General features: G+C 48.2%; 1 protein-coding gene across 2 annotated transcripts in view; it reads left to right on the top strand.

Moving 5' to 3' along the window:
* The window catches only part of RFX4 (regulatory factor X4), a 162,680-nt gene that overhangs the window by 70,750 nt on the left and 65,019 nt on the right, over positions 1-26,911 (top strand). For both annotated transcript variants that reach the window (XM_046010817.1, XM_046010816.1), the window contains exons 5-8: positions 10,352-10,413; positions 14,759-14,972; positions 16,591-16,668; positions 23,390-23,553. In XM_046010817.1, the coding sequence (XP_045866773.1) occupies positions 10,352-10,413; positions 14,759-14,972; positions 16,591-16,668; positions 23,390-23,553 (518 nt within the window). The remainder of the gene's footprint in view (positions 1-10,351; positions 10,414-14,758; positions 14,973-16,590; positions 16,669-23,389; positions 23,554-26,911) is intronic.

Here is a 26,911-nt window from a genome sequence, read left to right as displayed (position 1 = left end):
CCCATAGTTTGTTATTTCAGGTGTCTCTCCTGTCGTGCCGTGTGACAGCTCAGAAGTCAGATTGTGGGGGCTCGAATCCCGTCCCCACCATTTCCCCGCCGCGTGAGCTCAGACAGTTTCTGAATCACTCCAGGCCTCTGTTTCCCCATGCACAGAATGGGACAGTGACAGCGACCACGTGGAGAGCTGTTGACGTGATGGCTGTCAGAGAGGCTTCCGCGGCTCAGCGCCTGGTAAACACAAACACTCGCGCCACGGGAGCTGAAATCATGATTTCAGTTTACCATGGCGACCTCTCATGACTTTCCTACACGTTTTTAATATATCACCGCCAGCATCGATGTTTCGACTCTTCCTCCTGAACAATCTTGAGAACAATTGTTCTAAAAATGTCCTGCCTCGCACACATGCTGCCATTGCCACCCTCACCCGCTCTTGTTATCGCCCTCAGAGTTATTCCAGGTTTGACTTAACCTGCCGCTTATGTAACTCACCTCGTTCCAAGTAAGTCGGCGTGCGATACTGGCTCTTCTCATCCTCTCACACGTGACACGTCACCCAGGCAGCCTCGGGATGATGCTGGGCTCCCCTATGGAATCTGGGACTTCTCGGAATTGTCACCCACGGTACTTCTCAAGGGGGCAACACGGTTCCAGCTGTTACCCTCCTGGCCCTGGGGGTGTCCACAGAATCCCGCATCAATCCGTACGCGTGATTTGAAATTCCATTCCCGTCTCATTGCACTGGATAGGAATTTCTTGAGAATGTTTGAAATTGCTCTTGCGGAATTTCCCATGGAACCTGCAGTATCCTACTGCCATTGACCTCCCTCCTGCCCCAGTACCTAGTGCCCAGCAGGTGTGACAAAAAAACGTTGAATGGCAAGGGTTATACAGCATCGTGTAACCACTCTGGCAAACACCCATTTCAAAATGAAAGCATTGAGTCAGGCTGTTTAAAAATCCTTATTGGTAGCACCAGATTTAATTTTTGTTTTCTTTTCTGTTAAAGGGGTGAGGTCTCTTGTCAACAAAGACAGTGAGTCCATATCTCACTTTCAGACTTAGAGTTGTGGCGATATTAATTCCTTTCGCCAGTTGGGATCCCTCATCATTTCTTTCTTGTGCTCACGAAATAGCATGTGGGTTTGAAGAGAAGGCACAAGAATTTTGCAGTATACAGTTACAAAACAACAACTTGTCCCGGTACTGGATTTCTCATTTCTTGCTGTTGGAGTCGTCCCTCTTCCCACACCCAAGGAACCTCTGAACTAAGACCCACAGCTCTTATTTTAAGCACACTTGACTCTTTCTAGACACAGAAGTTTGTCTCCTTCAAAGTGTGGGAGAATCTGCACTTATCCCATTACCTTGGAACTCCTTTTGGACCGGTTCTTGTTGGTGGCAGATCTTTGCCTACTGAGGGTGGGTTGAATTTTTGGAAACAACCAAAGCCTTTTTTCAGAGCCATCCCTGGTGACTAAGTTTGGAGACTAAGCTGGATCAAGATCATATGGTTTGAGGTCAAAGTGAAACAAAGCCTGTCTGTAAGACTTAACGAGATAGAGTGGCTCTAAAGGTGTCCCTTGAGGCAGCATCTAGAGAGGACATCAGGAGTCTCACACCCCTTGCTGGCCCCCATGGTGCCGGCCATACTGAGGAACAGGAGAGACAGTGGAACTGGGATCCCGTTTCTCCCACTGGTCGAGTCTGTGAATCTGAGCGGCCTCGAATGGCCATAGATCCCAGTACCTCATCGTGAAACGGGGATCTTCATACTTCCCTGCAGTGTCGTTTTCAGGACAAAATCAATGTTGTGTGTAAAATACCCCATCTGGTGCCTGGTCCTTGCTGACGCCCCGTGGGCGCCAGTTCCCCTTTCCCTTCCCCCATCTTAAAAGAGGCCAGTGATTTGAATATGCCATTTCAGAAACATGTGCCTAAAACTCACATTTATTTCAAAACTGCACCCTCAAAATGAGGTCAGGGTATCCCCCATGCAGAGTTTCCTCCGGCCTGGAGCAGTGTATTGGTGGCTGGGGAGAAACATGGACAAGTGAGACAGATAACCTGGCTGCCACCACCACCACCGAGAAGAATCCAGGCAGCTCCAGGGAGGGGAGATGGGCAGAGCTGCTCTGCCTCCCACCCTGAGCCCCACGGAGCCCCCTGCCCCAGCCCGGCTGCCTAGGCTGAAAGGGAGAAGGGTGGGATTCCCGAGTAATTAAAGGGAATTTGGAAGGCTGGGATGTTGCGGAATGTTAGATCAGTAGCTAGAACAGCATGTGGCGTTCTTTAGGCAGGCTTCATTGAATCCATACAAAAAGAGAAAGAGGGGCTGCCTGCCGTCTGCTCATTTATCAAACAGCGAAACTCAGCTTTCACAGTTCCACAAAAGTGTTTGACTGTTTGCTGAGTCTTGCTCCAGAAATTAAAAGCTGAACAGCCTTAGTGGTGCTGAATCGACTCTGCATTTTGAGACTCAAACCAAACTGTGCAGGGCTTTCAGGTTCTGGGACCAGCTGATTATCTGGTGAAAAGAGAGGAGAATAATTTGTAATTTGCCGCCTATAAGAAACACTAAAAAAAAAAAAAAAAAAGCAGCAAACCCCCTTCCCACAGGTTTTTGTTGTGGCTGGAAGGAGGAGGTGCTCTCTGTAACAGCCCTTTCTGTGCTCAGAGTGGGAAAAGTCTTGACTTCCATTTGGGCAGCAGGGGTTGCGGTCCAGCCGCGCCTCCCCCCATCCCCCACCCCCAACTCCGCCCCCAGCCCTTCCTCTTAGTTCTCTGTTTGAAATTACTTTTCCCTCTTTGGGAGGAGGAGGAGAGGGCTTGGCCTTACAGTACTTCCAGATAAAAAGTATTTTCCTAAAGGGAACTAAATATTCCAGCAGCACAAATATATTGCTTGGGAGACCAGGATATACCACAAAAGCCTGAAAAAAAAACGAGTTGAATGAGGCCCCTCCAAAAACCCATCAAAGAGTAACTCCGTCACTGAAGAGAATGCAGTAGAGGATCAAGGAGACGGGGCGGGGGGGGGGGGGTACCACATGTAGCCTCTTCTCTCCAGCCCCCTGCCCTTCAGCGGGTCACTGTCCCCCTTGTGCCGCCAGGAGAACCCATTGAGGCAGAGCCTTGCTATAAGCCTGCGAGGTTAGCTGATCAAGTGTTTTTCCCCCATTTTACAGACAAGAGACCGGATGTCAATGGAAGGTCTCTTTTGGCTCCTCAATTTCGCACAGATAACCGCCTTCTACCCTTCACGGAAAGTGACCTGATGGTATCTTTTACGAACCTTGAAATGTTTCTCCCCTTTAATCAAGCAGCTCCACACTTGAGAAACTACAATAAGGGGAGAACCTCCAAAATGCTAGCAATAAAAATAAAAATCATTCCGCAAAACGTACCACTCATAGCGTGATTTATGTCAACAGAACATCGGAAACGATGTCCGTGGCCAGCCCAACAGAGATACTCACTTATTCTTTCATTTACTGAAATCAATGAGTTAATGTGCTGAGCTGTCATATCTCCTCCAGGGACTACACAGTGGCCTTTTAATGGCCTCCCTGCTTCCACGCTTGGCCCCTATGGTCCCTTCTCCACCCAGCAGCCAGAGCCATCCTTTGGGAAGCTAAGTCAGCCTCATTCCCCTTTTCCCTGCTTGGAGCCCTCTGACGTCTCCCATCTCATTAAGGATAAAAGCCGAAGTGCTCACAAAGGCCTACAAGGCCCTGTGTGAACTGTGCTCCCTCACCCCTCCTGGCCTCCCGACCTCATCTTCTGCGCTCCTGAGCACTTACTCTGCTCCGGCCACAATGGCCTCCTCGCTCTTCCTGACGCGCGTGAGACAAGCTCCTACCTCAGGGTCTTTGCACTGCCTGTTCTCTGGGCTTGCACCCTCCCTCCCCTAGAGATCCATGGGGTTCATTCCCTCACTTCTTTCAGATCACCCCTCAAATGCCATATTAGTATTTAGCCCTTATCACCCTAAAAAATAACCCCTGCCCCCACACTCCCCCGCTTTTCTCTCCGTAGCACTCACCTGATAGAAGATATATTGACTTTTTAATGTATTTATTTTGGGTCTTCTCCCACTAGGTGTAGGCTTCCTAACAAAGGCTGTTTCTGTTCAGCTCAGTGTGGTGTCCCTCAGCCTGGCCAAATGTCTGGCGTGTAGGAGAAGCTCAGTAAATGTTTGTTGTTGAGTGAATCCTAACTGCGTACCAGCAGGCAACCAGTTGTAGTTGTTGAGGCTGCAACTTGTCAAACATGGGGCAGAGCCAAGGAGGCAAGGCTGCAGGTCCCGTTCCTGTAGAGTCCCATGGGCCTACGCAAGGACTTGGTGGTGCTGAGAGGAGAATTAAAAGTATTAAAAGCTGGATAAGTGGGTCCTATGGACCACGTAACTATAGTCCCTTAAACCCAACCAGTGGCCCAGGGACGATTTTTGGAAAGGTATAAGGTATAAGCTAATATTTCAAAGGTGAGTAGATAAGGCAGACAAGGGCATAGGGAGAGGGTTCCAAAAAATGAGAACAGCCTGTAGGGAAAGGTAGAGTAGGAAAGAGCGCAGTGTATTCATGAAACGTGAAAGAAATTACAATGGCCTTGGGGACCGAGAGAGGAAGAGGGGAGCGGTGAGCTAGAATGAAGGTCCGGCCAGTCTAGCAGGATGGGTGGGTCTGGACTTCATCTAGGGGGTTCATGGAGAAGTGGTCATGGTGCCATGATTGGATGCAGGTGCAATGAGGAGACCCATGTTCACAATCCAGGCACGAGATCGTGGCCTTGGGATTGGTGGTAATGGGAGGATGTCAGCAGAGTCCAGGTATGTTCAAGATGGAGGGAGGATGGAAGTTGGGCACAGATTGGAAGTGACAGGGGCAGTCCTGGTTTGGAGAAGGGACAGCGCTTATCTGGCCGGAGAATCAGGAAAGGGGCGTGGAGGAGCGGTGTACGTGCTGGGTGCCCGGGGACTGCTGCCGGAGGAAGATGCCGGAGCATGGTGCCCAGGGTGGGGGAGCACTCGGAGAACTGGCGGGCGCCAAGTAGTCCGATTTGGATGGAGCATGGGGTCATGCAAGGACATTGTGAGAGCAAAATTAGCAGCAGAGCGAGGCGTTGAGCTGTGCGTCTGAGCTCCAGAAGAAGGAGGCTCCGCTCGGGCAGCTGGCGTGGAGAATTGTCAGAGAGGCCTCTGAGGAGACAGGTCATGATCTGGATTGTTCTCTCGGTCAGTCCGTCAGGGGACTCCGAATCGTCCAAACAGAATGACTTTTGCTTACTGAGTATTTCTATTAAGCAGAAGAAGTGTTTAATGGCCAGATTTCACTTTACTGGAGGCGGGTGGATTGAATCTAAAAGAGACACCTGCGGGTATCACCTGCCAACGGCTCTCACCGTCCTCTCAGCTCTTTCTCCCTTTCCCTGGGGGATTGGGGCCTGGGCCCTCAGCGGCTGTTCATAGCAGAGGCCACCAGAATGCTGCCAAGAGTGTCACAGGCAAATTGGAATCTTCATCGAAGAGCCGCCGGGAACAAGAAATCATTTCATTCCTCACCTGATGTGTAAATGCAGGAATATGACATAAAAGGGGAAAAAAGGTTGCTGTTAAAAGAGGGGATGAGGGGGCCCTAGGACCCTTTCATTCATTCAGAGGCAAGAGTATTGTCATGGTAATGTTGAGTCAGACTGGGTGCCTTTGAATTCTGGGTCCACGTCTTGTGAGCTGTGTGGCTCCGTGCCGGCTACTTAGCCTCTCCAAGCCTCTGTTCCCTCATCTGTACGAGGGTGTAGCAGTGGAACCTGGACTGCTGTAATGATTAACTGAGATTAACCAGGACTTGACCCCAAAGCATGTGTGCTTACCCATCATACCGATAGCTTCGCTGTTCGCCAGGGAAATGGAGACAGGGGCATCTGAGGTCGTGTGGGAAGGTCACAGGGGAATTGGGACAGGCTCAAAGAAAGAGAGGAGTTCCTCTGGTGTGAGCAGGGCACAGCGTGGGTCTGGTGTTCCAGGCAGAGGGAACAGCATGTGCCTGGAGCTCAGGAAACATGTAGGGGGTTGGATAGTGGGATTTGAGGCTGAGGTGCTTGACTGGGGCAGATCACAGAGGGCCTCATGGACCAGCCTGAGGAGGCTGGATTTTTATCCACTGTAGGTCGTGAGGAGGCATCTAGCATTTTCAACATGGAAATGAAATGATCATATTTGGATTTTAGAAAGGCAGCGCTGGGCTGGGCAGCAAGACCGGGGGCAGGCCAGGCAGTTAGGAGGGTGAGTCTGTGGGTCCGGGGGAGGGGTCATGGCGGGTGAGGGCAGTGGCTAGGGGGACAGGGAGAAGTGGCCAGGCTCAGTGGGTCTCTTTGTCAGAATCAGTAGGACGTGGGTCTGTGCAGTGTTGGGAAGGGTGCAGTCTCTCCTGCTTCTGTCTTGGATGACTCAGCGGAGGCTGGTGCCAGCCACAGAGTTGGTAAAACGGCATGTATTGATCCATACAGTGTTCAAAAGGAGCAAGTAAAACCCATAGGCCAGCGAGGAAATCGTAGGATTCATGGATCCATGGATTCAGAGGCCCGATTCCACAGCTCGATAATTCCCCAAGACCACAGCGTGGAGAATTTCAAACACACTGTATGTTTTATTTCCTCTTGGAGGTAGAACAACCAGCTCCAGAAATCTGTCCTTGTTTCCTGAGGGCTTTCTGGAACATCTCTAGACCAGAGTCTGCGGCTCTGGTACATTAGCCTGGGGCCAGGACATTATGTAGGATGCCGTTTGGCTAAGTATGTAGAAAGATTCAGAAATTTGCCCATTCTCTTCAGTCATGTGTGATCAGGCTTAGGAACAACAATGGCAACAACAAAATGCTGCTTTTTGATTATCTACATACGGTTTTCAGGGAATAGGCAATGATTTTTTTTTTTTTTTTAAAGAAGAGTAAAAGAGCCACCAGAACATTGTGGAAGAGTTCTGGTGCTCCTTTCAAGGTCAACTTGACCTTCTTTTGTCAATTAGGAATATTTCCAATAAGAAAATCCTTTTTTTTATTTACAGAAAAAGTTGACCTTAAAACAAAATGTTAAAGATCTTTTTGTTCTCATCACAATCCTACTAACCTAACAAATAGCCATTTTTACTTTTCCTTCTTCCCTTTCCATTCCTATATTTGTAAAATAAATTATAAGCATAGCATCATTGTAGTCTGAGGTACGCTATTTCATTTACCATTATGTCTTACATAGACTTGCTGTGCTGTGACAAGTATTTGTTACTCTCATTTTTTTTAAAGATTTATTTGAGAGAGGGAGGTTGGAGGAAGGGCAGAGGGAGAGGGAGAGAGGATCTCAAGCAGATTCCCTACTCAGCCTGGAGCCCGACCTGGGGCTTGATCCCACAACCCTGAGATCAGGACCTGAGACAAAACCAAGAGTGGTACTGGGACACTTAACTGACCACACCACCCAGTTGCCCCTGTTACCACCATTTTTAATGCCTGCATCGTGGTCCGTTGAGTGCACATAAGATCATTTAGCCAGCTCCCTGCCATCAGACACTTACACTGTTTCTAGTTCCTCTGCCTTACTAATAGACCTGCACACAGTTTTCCTTACTTCAGATTAGTTCCTTGGATTTCATAGACCGAAAGGTATGTACGTATATTTTGTGAATATATGTACGTATATTGTGAAGGGTCGTACCCATAAACTGCGTCACCAGCAATCTGTGAGAACTTCAGTCTTGCCACACCTTGGACAGCACCTGCCATTCTTTTCCGAATGTCTGCTAATATTAGAGCATTAAACATGGTATCTTCCTGTTGTGCCTGCTGCATGGGGGGAATCTCCCAGACTAAAATGCAGAAAAATCTCTGATTTTTCCAAAGCAACTCATCAGTGTTTATCTTGTGGGGACTGGGGCTCTTAGAACTTTATTGTAGTGGCTAGGTGGGAAACTCTGAACCCAAATCGTAATCCCATGTTTAACCAAGGGCAGACTCTGTCCATCTTCTTGCTTTCCGTATTTCCCTGTTATCTCTATCGGCATATCTAGAAATGGTCAGCACTACCACTTCGCAAACAGCTGCTTCGTATCTGGGCAGTTCTGGGGGAAGACCAGTTCTGTGATGAAAGTCTGAGGGCGTCCTTGGCCAGACGTTGTGAGGCCACCCAAACCGTGCCATGCATCATGGGCAGAGCGCGTAGAAAGTCCTGTCCCTGACCCCGATCAGACCCATCCCCGAATCCTGCTTTTCCTCAGGTCTCAGCCGTTTGAGAGGGACATGGACAAAGTGAGAGCCCATAGCCGCAGCTTCCAGGAGTTAGGCTGAAAGAAACCAGGGCTGTGTCAGCTACAGACGTGATGTCCTCCAAGATTTCAGAGAATGACTAAATTGTTTCCTGTAGCATCATCGCTATCAGATAACATTTTAGAAGCCCTTTTTCTTTCCTAAAGCGGTATCGTCATGTTCTCTTATTAGATTTTCTAACCATCCTTGTAAACAATGCATGTTTTTTGCTTGTTTGTTTGTTTTTTACCCGTTTTCAGATGAGAAAAACCTGCTCCATTATTCACAATGGAGACGGCTTCCTAATGAACAGAAATGGTCCATCTTCATGGCTCCCATTCCAGAGTCTCAATTTCTCTCTAATTTGTCCACTTCCTTCCATCCTACTGATGCTGATTTAGTTGAAGCCACCATCACCTATCCCTTGGATCTGGGGAGGAACATATAAACCCCTGTGTCCCCAGGTGTCAGAGGAGGGAGCTAAGCGCAGAGAAGTTAAATAGCACATCCAAGTTCAGATAACTAGCAGGGTCTCAGTAAGTGTCTGTCGAGTGGCTGAGCAGATCCATCAGTAAGAGCATCAGTGTGGCTAGAAGAGGATGGGGGTGGATCAGGAGAGACTCCCCCACATCCTTGAAAAGGCACGGAGTGTTCACGCCCCGCCAGTGGGAGGTCGTCGGTTGGGTCTCATCACAAAGGGCAGCCAGGAGGACAGGCTCTCTCTGACCATGCCTGCCTGCTTGGTGAGGTTCTAGAAGAGGAGGGAGGCTGGAAGAGTTTGGTGAGAAGAGAAAAGTCCCTCGAAGTAAAAGGGAATGAGTTATCAGGACAATCGGTGATACTAACAGGTAATTTTTATTGGGCCCTTACAAAGGGCAAGGCATTGTTGTAAATTATCTGCATACATTTGCTACTAGATTTTACAAGAATTCTCTAAGGTCTGGGTTATTATCATTCCCATTGACTTGAATGTTGACTTGCCTAAGGGTCCCCAGCCAACAAATGGCTAAGTTTGGATCTCTCTAACCCAGGTAACCCAGCTCCAAAGCCCTTCCACAGAACCCCCTTGTCACCCTGCCTCCCCACAAACATCATCTCTGTGAACACCAAGACTGAGGCCTGCTGGTTATGTCTTCACCTTGGCAGATGGCTTTGCTTCCAAGTTGCTTGCAAATCCTCACGACTATCCCAGGCAACACTGTGCATGAGCCGAGTGTACCCCTGGGTGGGGGTGGGGCTTCATCCCTGCATTCAGCAACATGCATGGAGCTCCTCCTCGCAGGTGCCCAGCCCGGTGCCAGGTCCCTGCTCTCAGGGAGCTTATCTTCAAGTAGGGGGAGGGAGAAAATCGGCATGCAGGGAGCAAGTGCACAAGATAGTTTCAGAGTTCAGAGTAAGAAGACGACATGAAGCAGGGCCACGAGATGGTGAAAGACTGCCTGTTCTCCTCCCCCCTGGCTGGTCAGAGAAGGTTGCTGGGCAGAAGCCTGAGTGTTGTAAGCAGAGGAGCTAACTTCATGGGGATGTGGATGAGGTCGCATTCCCGGAAGGAGGGAGCTGCCTTACAAAGGCGCTCAGGGGAAGTGAGCCTGGTGTGTTTCAGAAATAGGGAAAAGAATTTAAAAAGCCAGCGTGGCTCCTCGCTGGAGTCTGCTGAGTAAGGGTGAGTCACCAGAGAGGAAGACCAGGAGGTAAGAGCAGGGACTGGTGACAGAGGCGGAGGGCGGGTCTTCACCCCAGGCACGATGGAATACACTGGAAGGCTTTAAGTAGCTGGGCAGACACTTTTGCACACACTTCCCCCACATCGTGAGCAGGAGGGCAAAGAGCAGGGCAGCTGAGTGAGACCCCTCAGAGTCCAGGCCTCACGCTCACTCCCATGCTCAGCCCCCCCCCCCCCGACCCCACTCCCAACACTGGTGTCTTCTCCAGGGTCTCTACCGACTGCCAAGAAGTCATTGCAATCAAGGACATGTTTTCCCTTTTCTTTGGATTTTTGTTTGAGAAACGCAGTGACTATGCTGATGGGTAACTGATTCCTGTGTTGACTTACAGATCATAAGGCAGCAGTTTCCTCAGCTAACCACCAGAAGACTCGGGACCCGCGGACAGTCAAAGTAAGCACCGGCCACCGTGCCGTCCGCTGAGCGCGTATCTTTGAGTCAGGCCCGCACTCTGGGCTGTTTATCCCCAGCTCCATTCCCAGGCCTGGGGGGAAGTCTGGATCTGGCACGGGGTAGACAGCAGGGCCCCCTCTCCCAGGGTCTCTGACAGAGAGGCTATGGGAAGGCCCGGGGCAGTCGGGTCCAGCCAGCTGCTTTAAGGAATCTGACTTTAGGCCACCCTGCCTTTTGGTGTTTTTGTCAGATGGTCTCGGCCATCACTTAGAGGAGCGCTGGAGGCTTCGTGGACAATCTCTAGTTCCTTGGATTGCTTTGCTGAGTGCATTTTCTACTCTGATAATATCCAGTCGACCAGAGAAGCACCCTGCACCAATCCCTGCAAGGGAGATGGGGTGGAGGGGTCCAGCCAGACCCCGGTACCCAGGGTGTGCCGTCAAGCAGCCAGCCCGTATCTGCTGTCACACTTTCTGTGTGTCTCATGGACAGGTGCACATCACCTGCCCTCCCTCCCAGAGGGTATAGTCTGGTGGGGAAGACAGATCAAAACAAGTTATGCAGATTGTGACAAAGAGGCTTGTCATAGGGAATAACCAAAGGAGAGTGGCCTAGCTTAGAAAGGGTAGCCCAGGAAAGGCCTTTTGGGCGGAGTCCTGGAAAGTGATAAGGATGCATGGACCCCTTCTCCTACATGGGAATCGGTGGGGAGGGAATCTCTGCCTTCACTGCACAGGCTTCACTAAAATCTGATTTATAAGATTTGCCTCAAAGGGTGTTTCAAAAATTATTGGAGGTTAACAGGTATTCTGTGGAAAAGCTCTATTTGCCACATACGTTTGGAAAGCTCGGAGTTCATTCAACAGGTTCCTTTTTGCAGGACTTCTCAGAACCTTTATTATGTTGATGTACACGGTGACTCCACTAGAGGGTGCCTTATTATGTAGCATTTCTAATGCTTTGACCATGTCCAGTAGCGGCACATACTGATACATAAAATATTGACACTTAAAAAGAAAAAAAACAGAAACAAAAACAAAAACCAACCATGTAGGACTTGTTAAGACTGGAAACTGAGGGTTGTACTTCAAAAGCAGCATGTCCGGTAATGTCCCCCAACTCCCCCTGCTCCTGCCGTCCCTGCGCAGCATTCCCATCCTCCCCAGGTGGATTTAACTCTGGAGCCAAGTTAGGTTTTAAAAAAGTTAATCAGGGACACCTGGGTGGCTCAGTGGGTTAAAGCCTCTGCCTTCGGCTCAGGTCATGATCCCGGGGTCCTGGGATTGAGCCCCCAATCAGGCGCTCTGCTCAGCGGGGAGCCTGCTTCCCCCCTCCCCCATGTGCCCACTGCCTGCCTTTCTGCCTACTTGTGATCTCTGTCAAATAAATAAATAAAATATTTTTAAAAAAGTGATCAAACTGGGAAAACCCCTTTTTTGGTGGGGGGCAGTAAAGCTCTAGAAAATAACAAGACTCATTTCGTGTGTATGTGGCTCAGAAGCTCTTGGGGAAATTTCCAATGAGCTTTACAGAAATATTTTGAGCAGGGAATATTTTGGAATAGATTTCTAATAATTTTCCAAAGCAACTGCTCTGAAGTACAAATCTCATCTGTAAAGAAAAAAATCCAGTATTTGTTTAAAAGTGAGTCTTCAGCCTTGGTAAGAGCAGGGAGTACAAAACCACACCCCTCCTTACTTATTTGCTGGTAAGGCCAGGGGTTGGCACATGATGGGCAATTCAGTCTTCAGATTGGTAGGAACAGTGTTGCATGAACAGAAATGAGTGGGTCTTTGAAGAGTCCCTGGGTCTAATACATTTTTGCTCATCTCTAAGAGAGAGGAGGAGAAATAAGACTGCAAAAATAGAACCATAGTAGAGACAGGGAGGGAAGGTGGTAAAGATAGAACAGAACCATTTCCCATCGTTTATAAACTTGGAGAAAGTTACCTTCTGCCTACATGTGAGAACCTGTTTTTGTTTTGGTTTTCTTCTTCTTTATCCCAGAAGCAGGCAAATTGGGCACTATTTTCTTTAAAAATTCCGTGGTGTCAGTTTCATGGTGCCCCTTCCACAAGGAAACCTCCCCCCCAGGTTGGTCACACTTTTAACCAGTTGAAAGGTAACAAGAAGCTCTAGTCTCCAACCTGCCCGTTGGCCTTAGGAGAAAAAAAAAATCCCTCAACAAATTTACCATGACAGAATACATGGGGGGGCGAGGGGAGTGTGGATTGTGTTGACCTGTCCTACAGAACTGAAACAGAAAAACCGAGACTTTTTCAGAGCAGAGCAATAGCTTCGCCGAAATTGCTGGTCTCAGCAGCACACACTCTGGAAAATTAAGAAGTGGCCCAATCTGAATACGCTATTGGACCCGTGATCTCAAGAGATTATAAAGGGGAACTTTGTTAAGGTTCAGGAGGCGTGTCCTAACTGCCTGGCCGCCTGGAGGACAGTCCTGGAGCCACGGAACCCGCCCCTCCCCCGCCCCAGGGTACCTCTCCCCGCGGCTGGCAGTTATGACAGTTGGGAAGTAGAAGGTGCAGAAGACAGAGAGCAGCTCAACACAAAGAAGAACTTTCTGATAACTGTCCTGACCCAAAATGAACTGGGCTGCCTTCGGAGGGCCTGAGTTCTTCATCCCAGGAGGCATTCAGATAGAGGCGAGATGCCCACTAAGCAGAAATGTCACAGAATGGTATCAGGATAAGTGGGGCAGGGAGAGGGGAGGTTATGTGTGCTCATCTTCCTTCCCTGTGAAGCCTCTCCCCTAACTCAGAATGCTTTCTCCCCGGTATGATTTGAGGACTACCCACAACCGTACCTCCGCGAGCAGCAATGAGTAATTTATGTGCTGTACAGCATTTCTGAAAGCGAGGTCCGTGAATTTCTTCCACGAGCATTGCCCTGTGGCTATAGAAACCTACTCTAGACCTACTGAATCAGAATCTTTGGGGGGTGGAGCCGGGGAGTCTGTATTTTAATGTTTTGTAGGTGATTCTTATTAGTAGCTAAGGTTGGAGAATCCCTGGCTTAGTAGTTAAAGCACTTCAGAGGTTCAAAGCCTGCCTCTACTCACTGGGGGATCTTGGGTGGGTTACTTCAGTTCCCCGGGCCTTAGTTGCCTGGTCTATAAAATGGGGCTAATAGTTAATTCCAGACTTACAGGAGTTTTGCGAGATTAAATAAGGTAATGTGTGTAGAGTGCTTAGCACCATGTTAGCTGCTGGGATGAGTGTCGTGTAGTAGTAAACCGTGACAGCATCTCCAGCGGCTGGGGATCATAGAGCTGGGAATATAATGCAGCTGTGCTACCGAGCGGGCTGGTCAGTCTCAAACTGACGTGCGTCGCAATGACCCGCGGTGCTTGCCCCAGTGCTGATCCTTGCATCCCACTCCCCTGTTCTGAATCAGTAGGTCCGGGAAGGGCCTAGGCATCTGTATTTTTATTATGCTCCGTAAGTGACTCGGAGTTTGTAGTCGCCTCCCGTGGTGTTCTCTGCTAGGGCAGCATAGTGCCTTTGTGCTCAGACAGACGGGTGTTCAAGAATCTCTTCTAGAAATCTGGATGACCTAGGGCACCTGTCATAAGCCTCCTTCCCTCCTTTTGCTCATCTGTAGAAAGACTGTGCTAATAATCCCCATTTCCTAGTAGGAGTTTCCGAATTCCAAATGTAGGTAAAGCGGTTGGCAAAGTGCTTAGATGTGGCAAGCGCTCAGGAGTTTCTGTAGCTAAAATCCAAACAAAATGTAGCTTCTGTCCCTCCTTCCATCTTCATGGAAAATGTTGCTATTACTAAGCCCACTAGAGTTAATGAAAAGTTTCGGCCTTTTATATATCCAGTGCCAAGGGAGCCGCTGAATGTATCTTTTGAAAATCCAGTTAAGACTATCTTTATTGACTAAGGAAGATCTGGGCTAGTGAATTGGTGGCGGTGGTGCAGTTATGGGTTGCAAACACACCCTTCTTCTTGGGTCTTCACCGAAAAGGACCCCGAGTTCTGTTCCTCTGAGATCACACTGGCACAATACAAGAGACTAAATACCAATGGAAATTTTTTGCATCCCCCCCCTTTCTGCTTTGCAAAGTATTTGACTTAACATTTTCTGTAGGAGGCAATTTGGGTTATTTTTACCTGCCTGACTGATGGCTGGCAACTTGGAACTTTGGTTTAATTCTAGATTTCTGAGATGTCAAGTCTCCCAGGAGAGTTAACTCTTCTAGCCCGGGGAGGGTGGGCCCAGCCATCCTTGGCCTTGGGGACCCCCTCTCTGGAAGTCGCACTTGATAAAGTGCATGTGGGTCTCTCTGTCTCTTCCCCCCCACCCCCCACCCCCGGCCCAGGTATCATTACTACGGCATTGCGGTGAAGGAAAGCTCCCAGTATTATGATGTGATGTATTCCAAGAAAGGAGCCGCCTGGGTGAGCGAGACGGGCAAGAAAGAAGTGAGCAAACAGACGGTGGCATATTCACCCCGGTCCAAACTTGGAACGCTGCTGCCAGAGTTTCCAAATGTCAAAGATCTAAATCTGCCAGCCAGTCTGCCCGAGGAGAAGGTGACCACATCTGAGGTGTTGCTGGGAGTGGGTGGCTTCCCTTTCTCTCTCTCTCACACGACACACACAACCTCTCTCCCTCTCAGTGCAAAATGGTGAGTTTAAAAATATAAAGATAGAGGGGCACGTGGGTGGCTCAGACTCTTGATTTCGGCTCAGGTCGTGATCTCAGGGTCATGGGATCGAGCCCCGCATCGGGTTCTGCAGTGAGCGTGGAGTCTGCTTAGGATTCTCTCTCTCCCCCATCCCTCTGCACTATCGCCGCCACCCCCGCCTCCCCCCAGACTCACATGCTTATTACACTCTCCCTTTAAAAAAATTTGAAACATATAAAGATAGAAATTGGAATAAAATATGGACCTTAGTTAATGATAATGTACGCAAATTTATTCATTAGTTGTAAGAGAGGCACCTCCCTAATGTAAGAGGTTAGCAATAGGACTAACAGGTGTGAGGCATATGGGAGCCCCCCATACTGTTTTCAGAACTTGCCTGCAAATTCAGTACTCTCCTAAAATAAAAAGTTTATCTACCTATCTAACCTCCCTACCTCCCCATCTATGATGCCACTCCGTCTCATGTCATGAAGGAAGAACCCTTTTGGTTCTAGATTGTAGATTGGTTTTTTAATAGGATCGAGTTGGTGTCCCCGTGTGCTGCAGAGGATGTGGTGAAATCATAGTCCCATAGACAAAGAAGACTTTATAGGGTACCGTGAGTCAGATAGTTTGGGGCATAAGGCATTTGGAGAAAATGCCTGAAATATATCTCTCACCTTGACACAGCCCAGTGCACCAGCAAATGTTGAGCGTCTGTTATCTATGGATCCCCCTGGGAGCTGGGACGCTGTAACTGAGGCATGAGTCCTGCTCCCAGGAGTCTCATGGCCGACGGGGGAGGTGGATGTCTGTGCACAAGCAGACCAAGTTTACATAAAATGAATGCATGTCTGCATTCTGGAACAAAATGAGTATCTGTAAATGCTTTAAATCTAGGAACTAGTAACTTTTTCCCCCTCAAAGTTGCCCCCCCTTTTTTTTTTAATCAATAAACTTCCTATATTGTAGCTTTAAAATTCTTGGATAAATAGATCTGGAGATGTTGTTCTACTGAGCAGATTCCAGGAAATTTCTGAATGTCTTTTTGGGATTTTTGGCAAACATCCTTCTTATAAGTACTCATTGGGTTTTAATTCTTCAGTATCTTAGCTGATGAGGAGAATCTAATTAATAACATCCTACTGAACTCTGTGGCGGGCCAGGCGCCGTGCAAAACACTAGATACACAAGTGTGAGTAATATGCCATTTAAATTTTCCCAGGGCCCGTGGTCTCAGGTGTGGGGAACGGGGGAGAGAGAAAATCTCACACTTTCCACTGGATCCTGGGGCAGGTGCTCTGCTGTAGAGGCATGTCCAGAAGCACAGAGGAGGGACCCCAGGGCCAGAGAGCACCACAAAGGAAAATTCGACTTACTTGGGTCTTACAGGATAAATAGGTGTTAAGTGGGTTTCATCCCCTCAACAGGGAATAAATGACTTGAAAATTGAAATTCCAAGGGTGGACAGTGGTAATGTCTATTAATTATGCTTTTATTGTTGACCCCCCTTCTCCCCACAGGTCTCTACCTTTATTATGATGTACAGAACGCACTGTCAGAGAATACTGGACACTGTCATACGAGCCAACTTCGATGAGGTAGGTCAGTTAAGGTTGATCCACAGCATACTCTGTATTAAAATATCAGTCGCAGGAGCTCCTATTTTGAGAGCCCCTACCGGGTGCCAGGCCTTTGGAAACCCCTGTGGTGCGTCAGCTCCCATCATCTTGCCGGTGATCCCGGGAAGCAGGTCCTGTCGTCACCCCCATTTCACACATCTTCTGTGTGGACAGCAGGTGGCATGGCCCGCTCCTTGATCTGACTCAGCCGCCTGCCCCGCTGGCTTACGAGGAAGACGGTTTCTCAGGGTTACTATGATCCCCGGTATTATAGGTTCAGAGAGATAGGAGGAAAGCTTTCCTATATTTTGGATTTAATCTTTTCCTGAGGCCCCATTTTCTTTTTATCTTCAAATAGTACAGTTAAGGAAAGGAGAGGAGAAACAGGAGAGGATGAAGGACAAGTTACATAACCAGAGAGACCGTAAAATAAATCTTCTTGCCTAAAATGCCATCTGAGAAAGCCTTCCAGAGGGACAGCGAGAAGCCACACGTTTCACCTCGTAAACCTGAGGCCTTTCTGATTCCAAAAAATGCCTTCAGGCCAAAAAAAAAAAAAAAAAAATCCAACTCCCACCCCCCCTCCCCCCCCCCCACACCCTCTGGCGTAGGTGGAGGACATTGAATTTGAGAAAGATGCAGGCTTCAGTGGGGTTATAAAAACCAGGAGCTATTGGCGGACAAGATCCCAGAGACTCCCTGGTGTGGGTTTCAGGGGGGGTGGTGGGGGGGTGTGCACTGTGGGAGAGGGGAGGGTACAAAATGGCATGGAGCACAAAGTGCTCTCTCCCCCACATTCTTGTGCCTTTCTGCCCCCCAGCCCCCAGGCTCACGGCAGTGAGCATTCCCTGAGCACTGTGCTTACCTGTGAGAGATCACAGACTGTTCCCTCAGTAACCGGGGCGCGGGTGGTCGCCTGCGAGCTGGCACTTGGCTCATGGGTCCAAAAGAGATAGCAGGGTGCTGGTAGAGAAGGGCTCCTGTTCCTGCTCTTGGCTTTCATTCATGAGACTGTTTAAATCTCCCAATTGGTTGAGCAACCATTTAAGCGGATTCTTTTAAAAAAGAAAGAAAAATCACTGCTTTCTCTCTTGTTGTGGTTTGGCTATGTCTTACACCCCAAAGATCACTGAGATGAGAGCAATAAAGGTTCATGCTCAGTTCAGATCACACTGGCTTCTGTAGCTAATAACCCAAGTCTTAATACATTAGAAGTTTATTTCTTACTGGTGTCACGACCCAGTGTGGATGCTCACAGAGGGCAGGCTGGTTCCTGGGGGTAGTTGAGGGACCCAGGGCCACACCCTGCCTTAGAGCCTTGGAGTCCTCATTTTTCAGCTGACAGATGGGGACAAGGTTACAGGGAAGACATACCCGTTTCTTAACCTTGTCAGCCTGGAAATAAAAGGCATCATTTTTGCGCATGTTCCATTGGCAGAAGCTAGTCTCATGGCCCCACCGTGATGCAAGGGAATCTGGTCCCTCACTGGGCAGCACTTCTCTCCCACAGAAGAGGAGCTCAGGGAGCTCTAGTGGCCAGCTGTCCCTCTCCACTACAAGTACTAGCCACAGAACTGGAGACAGTCTCCCCTTACATTCATATGTACTTTATTCAGCTCAAAACTCACGCTCATCATCTCATGGCACTTAATTCCATGCGTCAGTTCCAACACTTACTGGGCACTTAACGGGGCCGTGCTCCTGCTGTAGGTCTCGGGAATGGGGCAAGAAGTAAGATCCAGCCCACAGGGGGGAAAATAGGAATGCACATCAGGACGAGGATGCAGAGTATACAGTGCAGGCTGCGGAAATCTTGAGGGGGCTGAGTGCTTTTCTGAGGAAAGTGCCAGACTCAGCCCGGGCTCTGCCATGAAGGCCGTTATTGTGTATCCCAGAAATAAAGGTAAAAACATTATCCCTGCCTTTTTAATGCAGAGCGTTCCTGGAAGGTGAAGATGAGACCATGCCTAGCAAAAACCTTTTGTAAACTATAAAAGGTCATATGAATGCCTGTCAGGTATGTCAACCAGAGAGTTACACGACCGGCTCAAGGACACACATTCAGTTAGGGCCAAAGTCATGACTGCCTCTTTTGTCACCTGACACCTCCAGTCCAATATTCTTTCCATGCCCTTGGCAGGGATATTTGGTGGCTGTTTTATAAAATGGGTAATCAAAGTGTGGTTCATTCACCCAGCCACAAAAGAATGAAGGGGGGGTGTTATTTTCCTTTTGATGGGCATGGCTTTCTCCCATGGCTGAGGAAAGTCATGGGTAAGTGGATTGTAGGTGCATGAGGTACACCTTGACCTTGCAGCTTGCTTCAGGTCTTCAAGATCTTTAAGGGTTGAGTTATAACTAATGGCTGGTATCACATTCTTAAATCATCTTGTTGATGATTCATCAAGATGATGAAACAAACATCTTGTTTGTCCCCTTCCTTGAGGGCAGGGACCTTGTCTGTCTTGTTTGCTCCTGTATCCACGTCACCCATATTCTTAGGCTCTCGGTAAATATTTGTTGGGGAGATGAGAGCATGGATGAATGGGTGGAGGGATGTAAAAGTACCACGGCCTTGTAGCCCAATCAGGCAAGTACAGAGAGCCCCAGTCTGCACGGAGGGGACTCCCTGCAAAGCCTTCTCCCAACGACGTTGCATAAAGAGCTGTCAAGTCCAGAGGTCTTGTGTTTGAGTCCAGATCCACCACTTACCAGCCTGTGACCTTGAGCAAGTTACTTAATCCCTCTGAGCCTCAATTTCTTTGGCCCTAAAATGGAGATGATCATTTTATCTACATAAGAACTCATGGAAGTGTCTGATTTTGAAATCAGAGCATAAGAAATGATAGATATTTTGGTGGCTAATGTTTTGTTGAGATCCTTTCAACACCGTAGCAACTAAGCACCCCTGACTGGAAGTTATCAGATGTGTTTCCAGAAGGTGCTAGTATATTTAGGATGAAGTGAAGAATAGATATGGAAAAGAAATAGAAAACCCACATAGGTATTCTTTTTTTTTTTTTTAAAGATTTTATTTATTTATTTGACAGACAGAGATCTCAAGTAGGCAGAGAGGCAGGCAGAGAGAGAGTGAGAGGAAGGGAAGCAGGCTCCCTACTGAGCAGAAAGCCTGATGTGGGGCTCCATCCCAGCACCCTGGGATCATGACCTGAGCCGAAGGCAGAGGCTTTAACCCACTGAGCCACCTAGGCGCCCCAACCCACATAGGTATTCTTTTTTTTTTTTTTATTCGTTTATTTGTTTATTTACAGCATAACAGTGTTCATTGTTTTGGCATCACCCCAGTGCTCCATGCAGTACGTGCCCTCCCTATTACCCACCACCTGGTTCCTCAACCTCCCCCCCCCCCACCCCGCCCCTTCAAAACCCTCTGGTTGTTTTTCAGAGTCCATAGTCTCTCATGGTTCATCTCCCCTTCCAGTTTACATAGGTATTCTTAAGGAAATCGTCTCCTGATGCTTCACTGAGCCAAGAAGGAAAGGGCTGGGAGTTCAGGGGACTGGAGTAGATAAGCCAGAAAACTCGTGCTTTTCCATCCTTTGCCTCTGATGATGTTGCCTCTTACACTTACAAGGAATAAAGAAACCTCCTCCCTTCGGACTGATAACCCATTTCTGTTTGTTAGATGCCTACACACTACCAGGCATTTTGCCTCCGTGATCTTACTGGGTCCTGTACTGGGTAGATGTGATCTTTATTTTACAAAAGCCAAAAGGCCTCCTATTTAGATATTTCTGCATGAGCTCCAGACTCTGTTGACTTGACATCCAACTTAATGTGACCAAATCAGAGCTCTGACTTTCCACCTGAACTTGCTTTTCCCTTCTCAGAACCCACCCAAGGGCTCAAGCCAGGAATCTTGATGCTTCTCGCCCCCCTGACCTTTCATACCCAGCATCCTGGGAGGTCCCACCCACTCCCCCTCCTGTGTGACACTGTGCCTGTCCATTTCACACCCAACTTCCAAGTCTAGGCTCTTGAGCTTTCCACTGTCCTCCCTTCTTCCTTTTCCTCCTCACTGTGAAGAAATAGTACCTTAAGATGTTAAATGGCCTGAAATGTGGAGGGTAAAAAGGGAGGCTAAAACTGACCCAACACCCCCCTCTCCAAAGGCTGCTCAGGAGACTAAGGACTGATCAGGGCTCCCTGTGCAAGCTGAGCAGGATTAAAACAGACGGATGCCTGCTAAAGACTGATTCCCCACAGGTTTGTTTTAACTACACAGCTGCTGATCTTTTCCAGAATTTCGGCTAGAAATGGACTGTTCACATATTAAAAAAAAAAAAAAAAAGGCAGTAGGGCTGCATGCAAGGAGAGCTAAGAAAGACAGATGAATTCAGAATCTATAAATCATAGGAATCAACGGGGCAGAGGTTTTCTAGGCAGTATTAGAAGGGCAGGCAGGGAGGTCTAGGACCCAGGGACCCTGATGCCCAGGGACAAGCTGGCGAGGGTCCTCTAGAAAGAAAGCACCTTAGCCAAGAGCCCTGGCCATCTCTAGGCTCAAGCCAACCAGCAGTCAGCCACCAGCCGTCCCAATGCCAGAGCAAGAGCCTTGACAGGTGAGCAGAGCTACGGTGGGCATCCTGGCTGGGTGACACTCAGAAGCTTAGGCAAGGTATCACAAAGCTTAGGGGAGCCCATGGATTTCTTGGGGCCAGCAGTGGCTGTGTCTGCATGATGTAATGACCACGGCCACTAACCCTTAGTGAGCATCTACCGTGTGCCAAGCATTAACATAGGAGCTTACAGGAACCCTTACCAAAACCTATGCTGTAAGTGCCAGCTTTACTGCCATTTCACGGGTGAGGACGCTTACCTGTCTCTAAGCTGAGACGCAGTACACCCCTGGTTGGTAGTGGGGCCTGGGCTGGAACTCTGGAAGATAGTCTCCACTCACCTGCATTTTCTGTTTTAAGTTCTCGTCTGCCTGAATACTCTGCAACATTGTCACTGTTACGGAATAAAGGGGACTGTGATTTAAGTGTCACGGTTTACAAACCCGAACTTCATTCACCGCATTGATCATGGTTTTGCTCAATACCTTGGGCCCCCTAGGAAGTCCGGGGGGCGTGCTTTCTCCCCATGCCTTATCCCATTAGCCTCCCACCCAGGCCAGGCCGTGGGTGTCAGGGACGTCTGTCCACAGGAGGCTGAGCTCAGGTCGCCAGGCTTGGAGTCAGAGGTAGCCTGGTCAGAGGAAGGTGAGACCCTTCCCCTGAGAGGGGCCTGAGGGACACGGAGAGTTGTGAGGACAGGCATCATGAGGACAGGGTAGAAAGCTGGGAAGCCGTCAGCAGTCCAAGAGGAGCTGTGGGTGTCAGGAATGGGGTAGAAGACCCGTTACCATGAGAAGAACAAACCAGCCACGAGACCGATCTGTGGAATGATCTGTGGACAGACGTGGGCTCCGCCTCATCCATTCCCTGACATGCTGTCTGGATTTGGACAAATAACTTAATGTCTCTGCAACATGGGAGCGAGGATTCTCAGCTGTAGTAATACAAGTATTCAGTGAGAGAACCCATGCAAAGTGCCTGGTCTGTCGTAGTGACTTGATAAATGAAACAGAAGCCCACAGTAATCCCATCTCCAAAGTAATGGACGGTGCGGGGTGGGGTACCAAATTATCTTTTGCGTTGGATCAGGGTTGATTTAGGGAACCAGGAATGTGGGGAATGCTACATGTGGGGGTTTGAGAGAACCCAACTGTGGAGAAAAGAAGGAAAAGGAACCAAGTGGAGCCTATGAGAATTCACAAAAATTCAGTCATTTGTTCCCTGTCTCCAAGATGAGACACTCCTCACTGTTAGCTAAACTCTAGGTATTTTTTTTTTTTAATTCTAGGTATTTTAATGGTATTATGTACATTAGTTAACCATCTCTGCTGTTTCCCTTCACTTCCCTTACCTTGTCCTGCATCCCGGGCCCCCACCCTGCTGTCTCCTTGACCTCCAGCTCACACGGGAGAAGAGGGAGGTGTACAGGCCACTGAAGAGTTGTCTGCCTTAGACATGGGCTCTGCCGCCTCCTCAGCAATGGCACAGCTAGAGCTCCTGCCACGATGTCGATCAGGCTCTCTCCAGGGCCACCTGTATTTCTGTTCTGTGCTAGTGGTTGGGGTGAGAGTGCCCACGTGATTCGCCGCCCACATATTACCATCTAGCATCCCATAGTGGCCACAGCCAGCCAGGGCTCTTTGGGGAAATGGAGGAATTTGGATAGGAAGAGGTCCTTGCATTTTCTTCCGGTTTGGGTACACACATTTCGAGATGCCTTCCAGATACATTCCTTTTACCAGCACCTCATGCATCATTCCCTTCTTTTCGAGAACACCCAAGGGCCCCCAACAGGCCCAAAGAATAGTGAGCCCTGGTGCTCTCAGTTTGTTAAGAGCACCTTCCTTTCCTTGAGCTTTCCCTGGACCGCGGTGAGCATGAAGGAGCAGATGTTACCATGAGAGTCCTCTCTGGCAGGACAGACTTGACCCCAGGCTGTGAGGCCAGGTGGTTCTGCAGCTGGGAGCATGCACACATGGGCAGGGAGAGGATGGCGCTGGGGATGGTGCCACCCCTGCACAGCAGGGAAGCAGACGACCCCACTGCAGGGTGGTGGAACCCCTGGCTTTGTTGGAAGGACCACGTAACCTCATGGTTCTCTTTTCTGTGGGTTGATACAGGTTCAAAGTTTCCTTCTGCACTTTTGGCAAGGAATGCCCCCCCACATGCTGCCTGTGCTGGGCTCCTCCACGGTGGTGAACATTGTCGGCGTGTGTGACTCCATCCTCTACAAAGCTATCTCGGGGGTGCTGATGCCCACCGTGCTGCAGGCGTTACCTGACAGGTGGGCACGCTTCTTCCTGTGACTCGTCCTCTCGCTGAACGTAATCGTGCACTAGCTGGTGCTCTCCCTTGTAAAGACCACAGACATTGGGCTTTTAAAAATTCAATTTGATTTATAGTTTTTAATATAAATAAAAATTTGAACATTTTGAACCATTTGTGTGGTTCAAAATTCAAAAGGTGTAATGCAAAAATGGTGAAAAGTCTTTCCTTACCAACTCCTATTCCCCAGGCACCCCAGACTTCTCCATAAAGCATCGAATTGAGTCATTTTCTTGGCATGGGGTAGGGTTCAGGGGGGTCCATCCAGATCAGCTGCACACATAGAACCAATGCATATATCATATTCTTTTTTTCTTTCCCACTGAAATGATGATGTACTATATTATACTGTTCTGCACCTTGCTTTAAAAAAATCTTGGAGCTTATGCTGGGGCTTCCTTGCCCCTCCAGATCACTCCCTACCATGCCCCATGCTGCCCCCTGCCCTGGGGCTGGACCAAATGGAGTACCTCACAGGGCTCCCTTTCCCTGTAGCATCCAGCTAGGGTCAGCCAATGGGGAGATCAGAAAGAGGGAGGAAGAAGAGGGAGGTCAGGGGACGGACTCTGTCTCCCTCCCTGGGAGGTCACCTCGGGCTGGCCATGGCCATCCACACGCCTCTGGGGCCTTCCAGTATACCACCAGATTCAAATTCTCCTGGAGTACCTGTGCTCAGGTTGGAAGCTTGTCCTTTGGACATGGGATGGGTGAGAGCCTGCTGCCCCTAACCCCCCACACCACAGCAGAGTCTCCGTCATGGGCTCCTTCATGCTTATGGACACCTTCATGACTTGTCCCTTGTAAATAAACTCTCCTATTTTGAGTGGCCTCTATTTCCTATTAAGACTGTTAGAAAACATTTCACATCAGTCTGTGAAGAGATTTTATTCTTTTTTTGTGCCTGCATACTGTTCCCACCGGACTGGATGTAATCAGTTGTCTTCATGTTTCCAGTCTTGTTTTACTGCAAACAATGCTGTGATGGATGATGTATATTCTTTTTCAGGGAGCAGAGTGCATTAGCTTTCCCAGGGCTGCAGCAACGAAGTAGCACAAACTGGGTGGCTTTAAACAATAGACATGACTTCTCTCATGGTTTTGGAGGCCAGGATTCTGGAATCAAGGTGTTGGCAACGTTGGTTCCTTCCAGAGATGCACTCTGTGCCTGTCTCCCAGCCTCTCGTGGTGGCTGGAGTCCTTCGTGTTCCTTGGCTTATGGATGCTTCCCTCTAGTCTCTGCTTCTGTCTTCACATTGATTCCCACTCTCTGTGTGTCTCTCTGTCTTATAAAGACACTTGTCATCAGATTTAGGGCCTACCCAGCTAATCCAAGATCTCATCTCAAGACCTTGAATTTAATCACACTGCACATAAGGTCAACTTCTCACATTCCAGGTAGACATACTGGGGAGTGGGGAGGGGGTACCATTTATCCCACTAGATGACGTGTGTGTGCAGAATAAGATCCTATAGGGCTGAAATTCTGGTTCAAAGGATGTATGATTTAAACTTTTCTCAGTGAACTTTTGATGGGCATTTCTTTTATTATGAGTGAAGTTGAGTGTCTGTTCATATCTTTAAGAGCAACTTCTGTTTTCTTTCCTGTGACCACTCCGTTTTTATCTTCTGATCATTTTTCTATTTGGTGGTTGATGGTTTTCTCATTGATTTATAAGAGCTTTTTATTTTTTAAAAGATCTATTTATTTGAGAGAGAGAGAGAAAAAGCAAGAGAGATCATGAGCAGGGAGGAAAGGGAGAAACAGGCTTCCCGCCAAGCAGGGAGCCCCGATGTGGGGCTCCATCTCAGGACCCTGGGACCATGACTTAGCCAAAGGCAGATGCTTAACTGACTAAGCCACCCAGGCATCCCCAGGAGCTGTTTATTTATTAGGTATAATAACCATTTATCTGTGTTTAAGAGTTGCATATAGTTTCTCATTTTGTTGTCATTTTTTTTGTCTTTGCCACGCAGGAATAGATTTATGTAGTTGAATTTATCAATCCTTGCTTTATGGCTTTTGGATTCGGTATCATAGTTTTAAAAGTCCTCCCGATACCAACGGTTAAGTAATTTTCCCATGGTTTATCACACTAACTTTATGGTTTCATTCTGTACTTTTGAATTTTTTTTTTTAAAGATTTTATTTATTTATTTGACAGAGAGAGATCGCAAGTAGGCAGAGAGGCAGGCAGAGAGATTGAGAGGGAAACAGGCTTCCTGTTGAGCAGAGAGCCCAATGCGGGACTCGATCCCAGGACTCTGGGATCATGACCTGAGCCGAAGGCAGTGGCTTAACCCACTGAGCCACCCAGGCGCCCCTGTACTTTTGAATTTTTGTTCAATCTGGAACTCATCCTGGGGTAAGATGAGAAGTATGGCTTTGTTTTCTCCTTAGCAGCTCTCCTGTTCTCCCAGCACTGTATGCTAATTATTCCTTCTTTTCTTCAGAGTTGAGATGGCGCCTTTATTTTTTTTTAAGATTTTATTTATTTATTTATTTGACAGAGATCACAAGCAGGCAGAGAGAGAGAGGAGGAAGCAGGCTCCCTGCTGAGCAGAGAGCCCGATGCAAGGCTCGATCCAGAATCATCAGGGATCATGACCTGAACCAAAGGCAGAGGCTTTAACCCACTGAGCCACCCAGGCGCCCCGATGCCGCTTTTTTTATATAGTAAATTTTATATGTATCTGGGACTGTTTCTGGACCCCCTATCCTATGCCATTGATACTTCTCTACATTCATGTTCCACGGTCACTCTGCTTTAAGTTTTGTGCTTTTAAACATATTTAATATTTAGTAGGACAAGCTCCTCATACTTACTTTCCTTTTTAAATAATTTTCCAATTATTATCACTTATATTTCCGTATGAACTACCTTGTCATCAGTTTGCCTATTTCGATACATATACATAGATCACATTACATATGTATTCTTATTGGGATTACATTACATTTAGAGACCAATGTAGGGAAAATTATGTATTTATGATACTGAGAATTCCTAACAACATGGTTTGCCTTGACATTTATTCTGATCTTCATGTTGTGACTATAGGAATACTGTAAATGTTTTTCTTTCTTTTTTTCTTTAAAGATTTTATTTTTTTGACAGACTGAGATCATAAGTAGGGAGAGAGGCAGGCAGAGAGAGAGATGGGGAAGCAGGCTCCCCGCTGAGCAGAGAGCCCAAAGTGGGGCTTAATCCCAGGACCCTGGGATCATGACCTGAGCCAAAGGCAGAGGCTTTAACCTACTGAGCCACCCAGGCACCCCTGTAAATGTTTTTCATATAAATCTTACACATTTAAAAAAT

This window comes from Meles meles, chromosome 7, assembly GCF_922984935.1.
Source record: "Meles meles chromosome 7, mMelMel3.1 paternal haplotype, whole genome shotgun sequence".
In the NCBI taxonomy this organism is placed as follows: Eukaryota; Metazoa; Chordata; class Mammalia; order Carnivora; family Mustelidae; genus Meles; species Meles meles.
The sequence above is the reverse complement of the archived record's forward strand: the minus strand, read 5'-3'. Positions and strand labels throughout refer to the sequence as shown.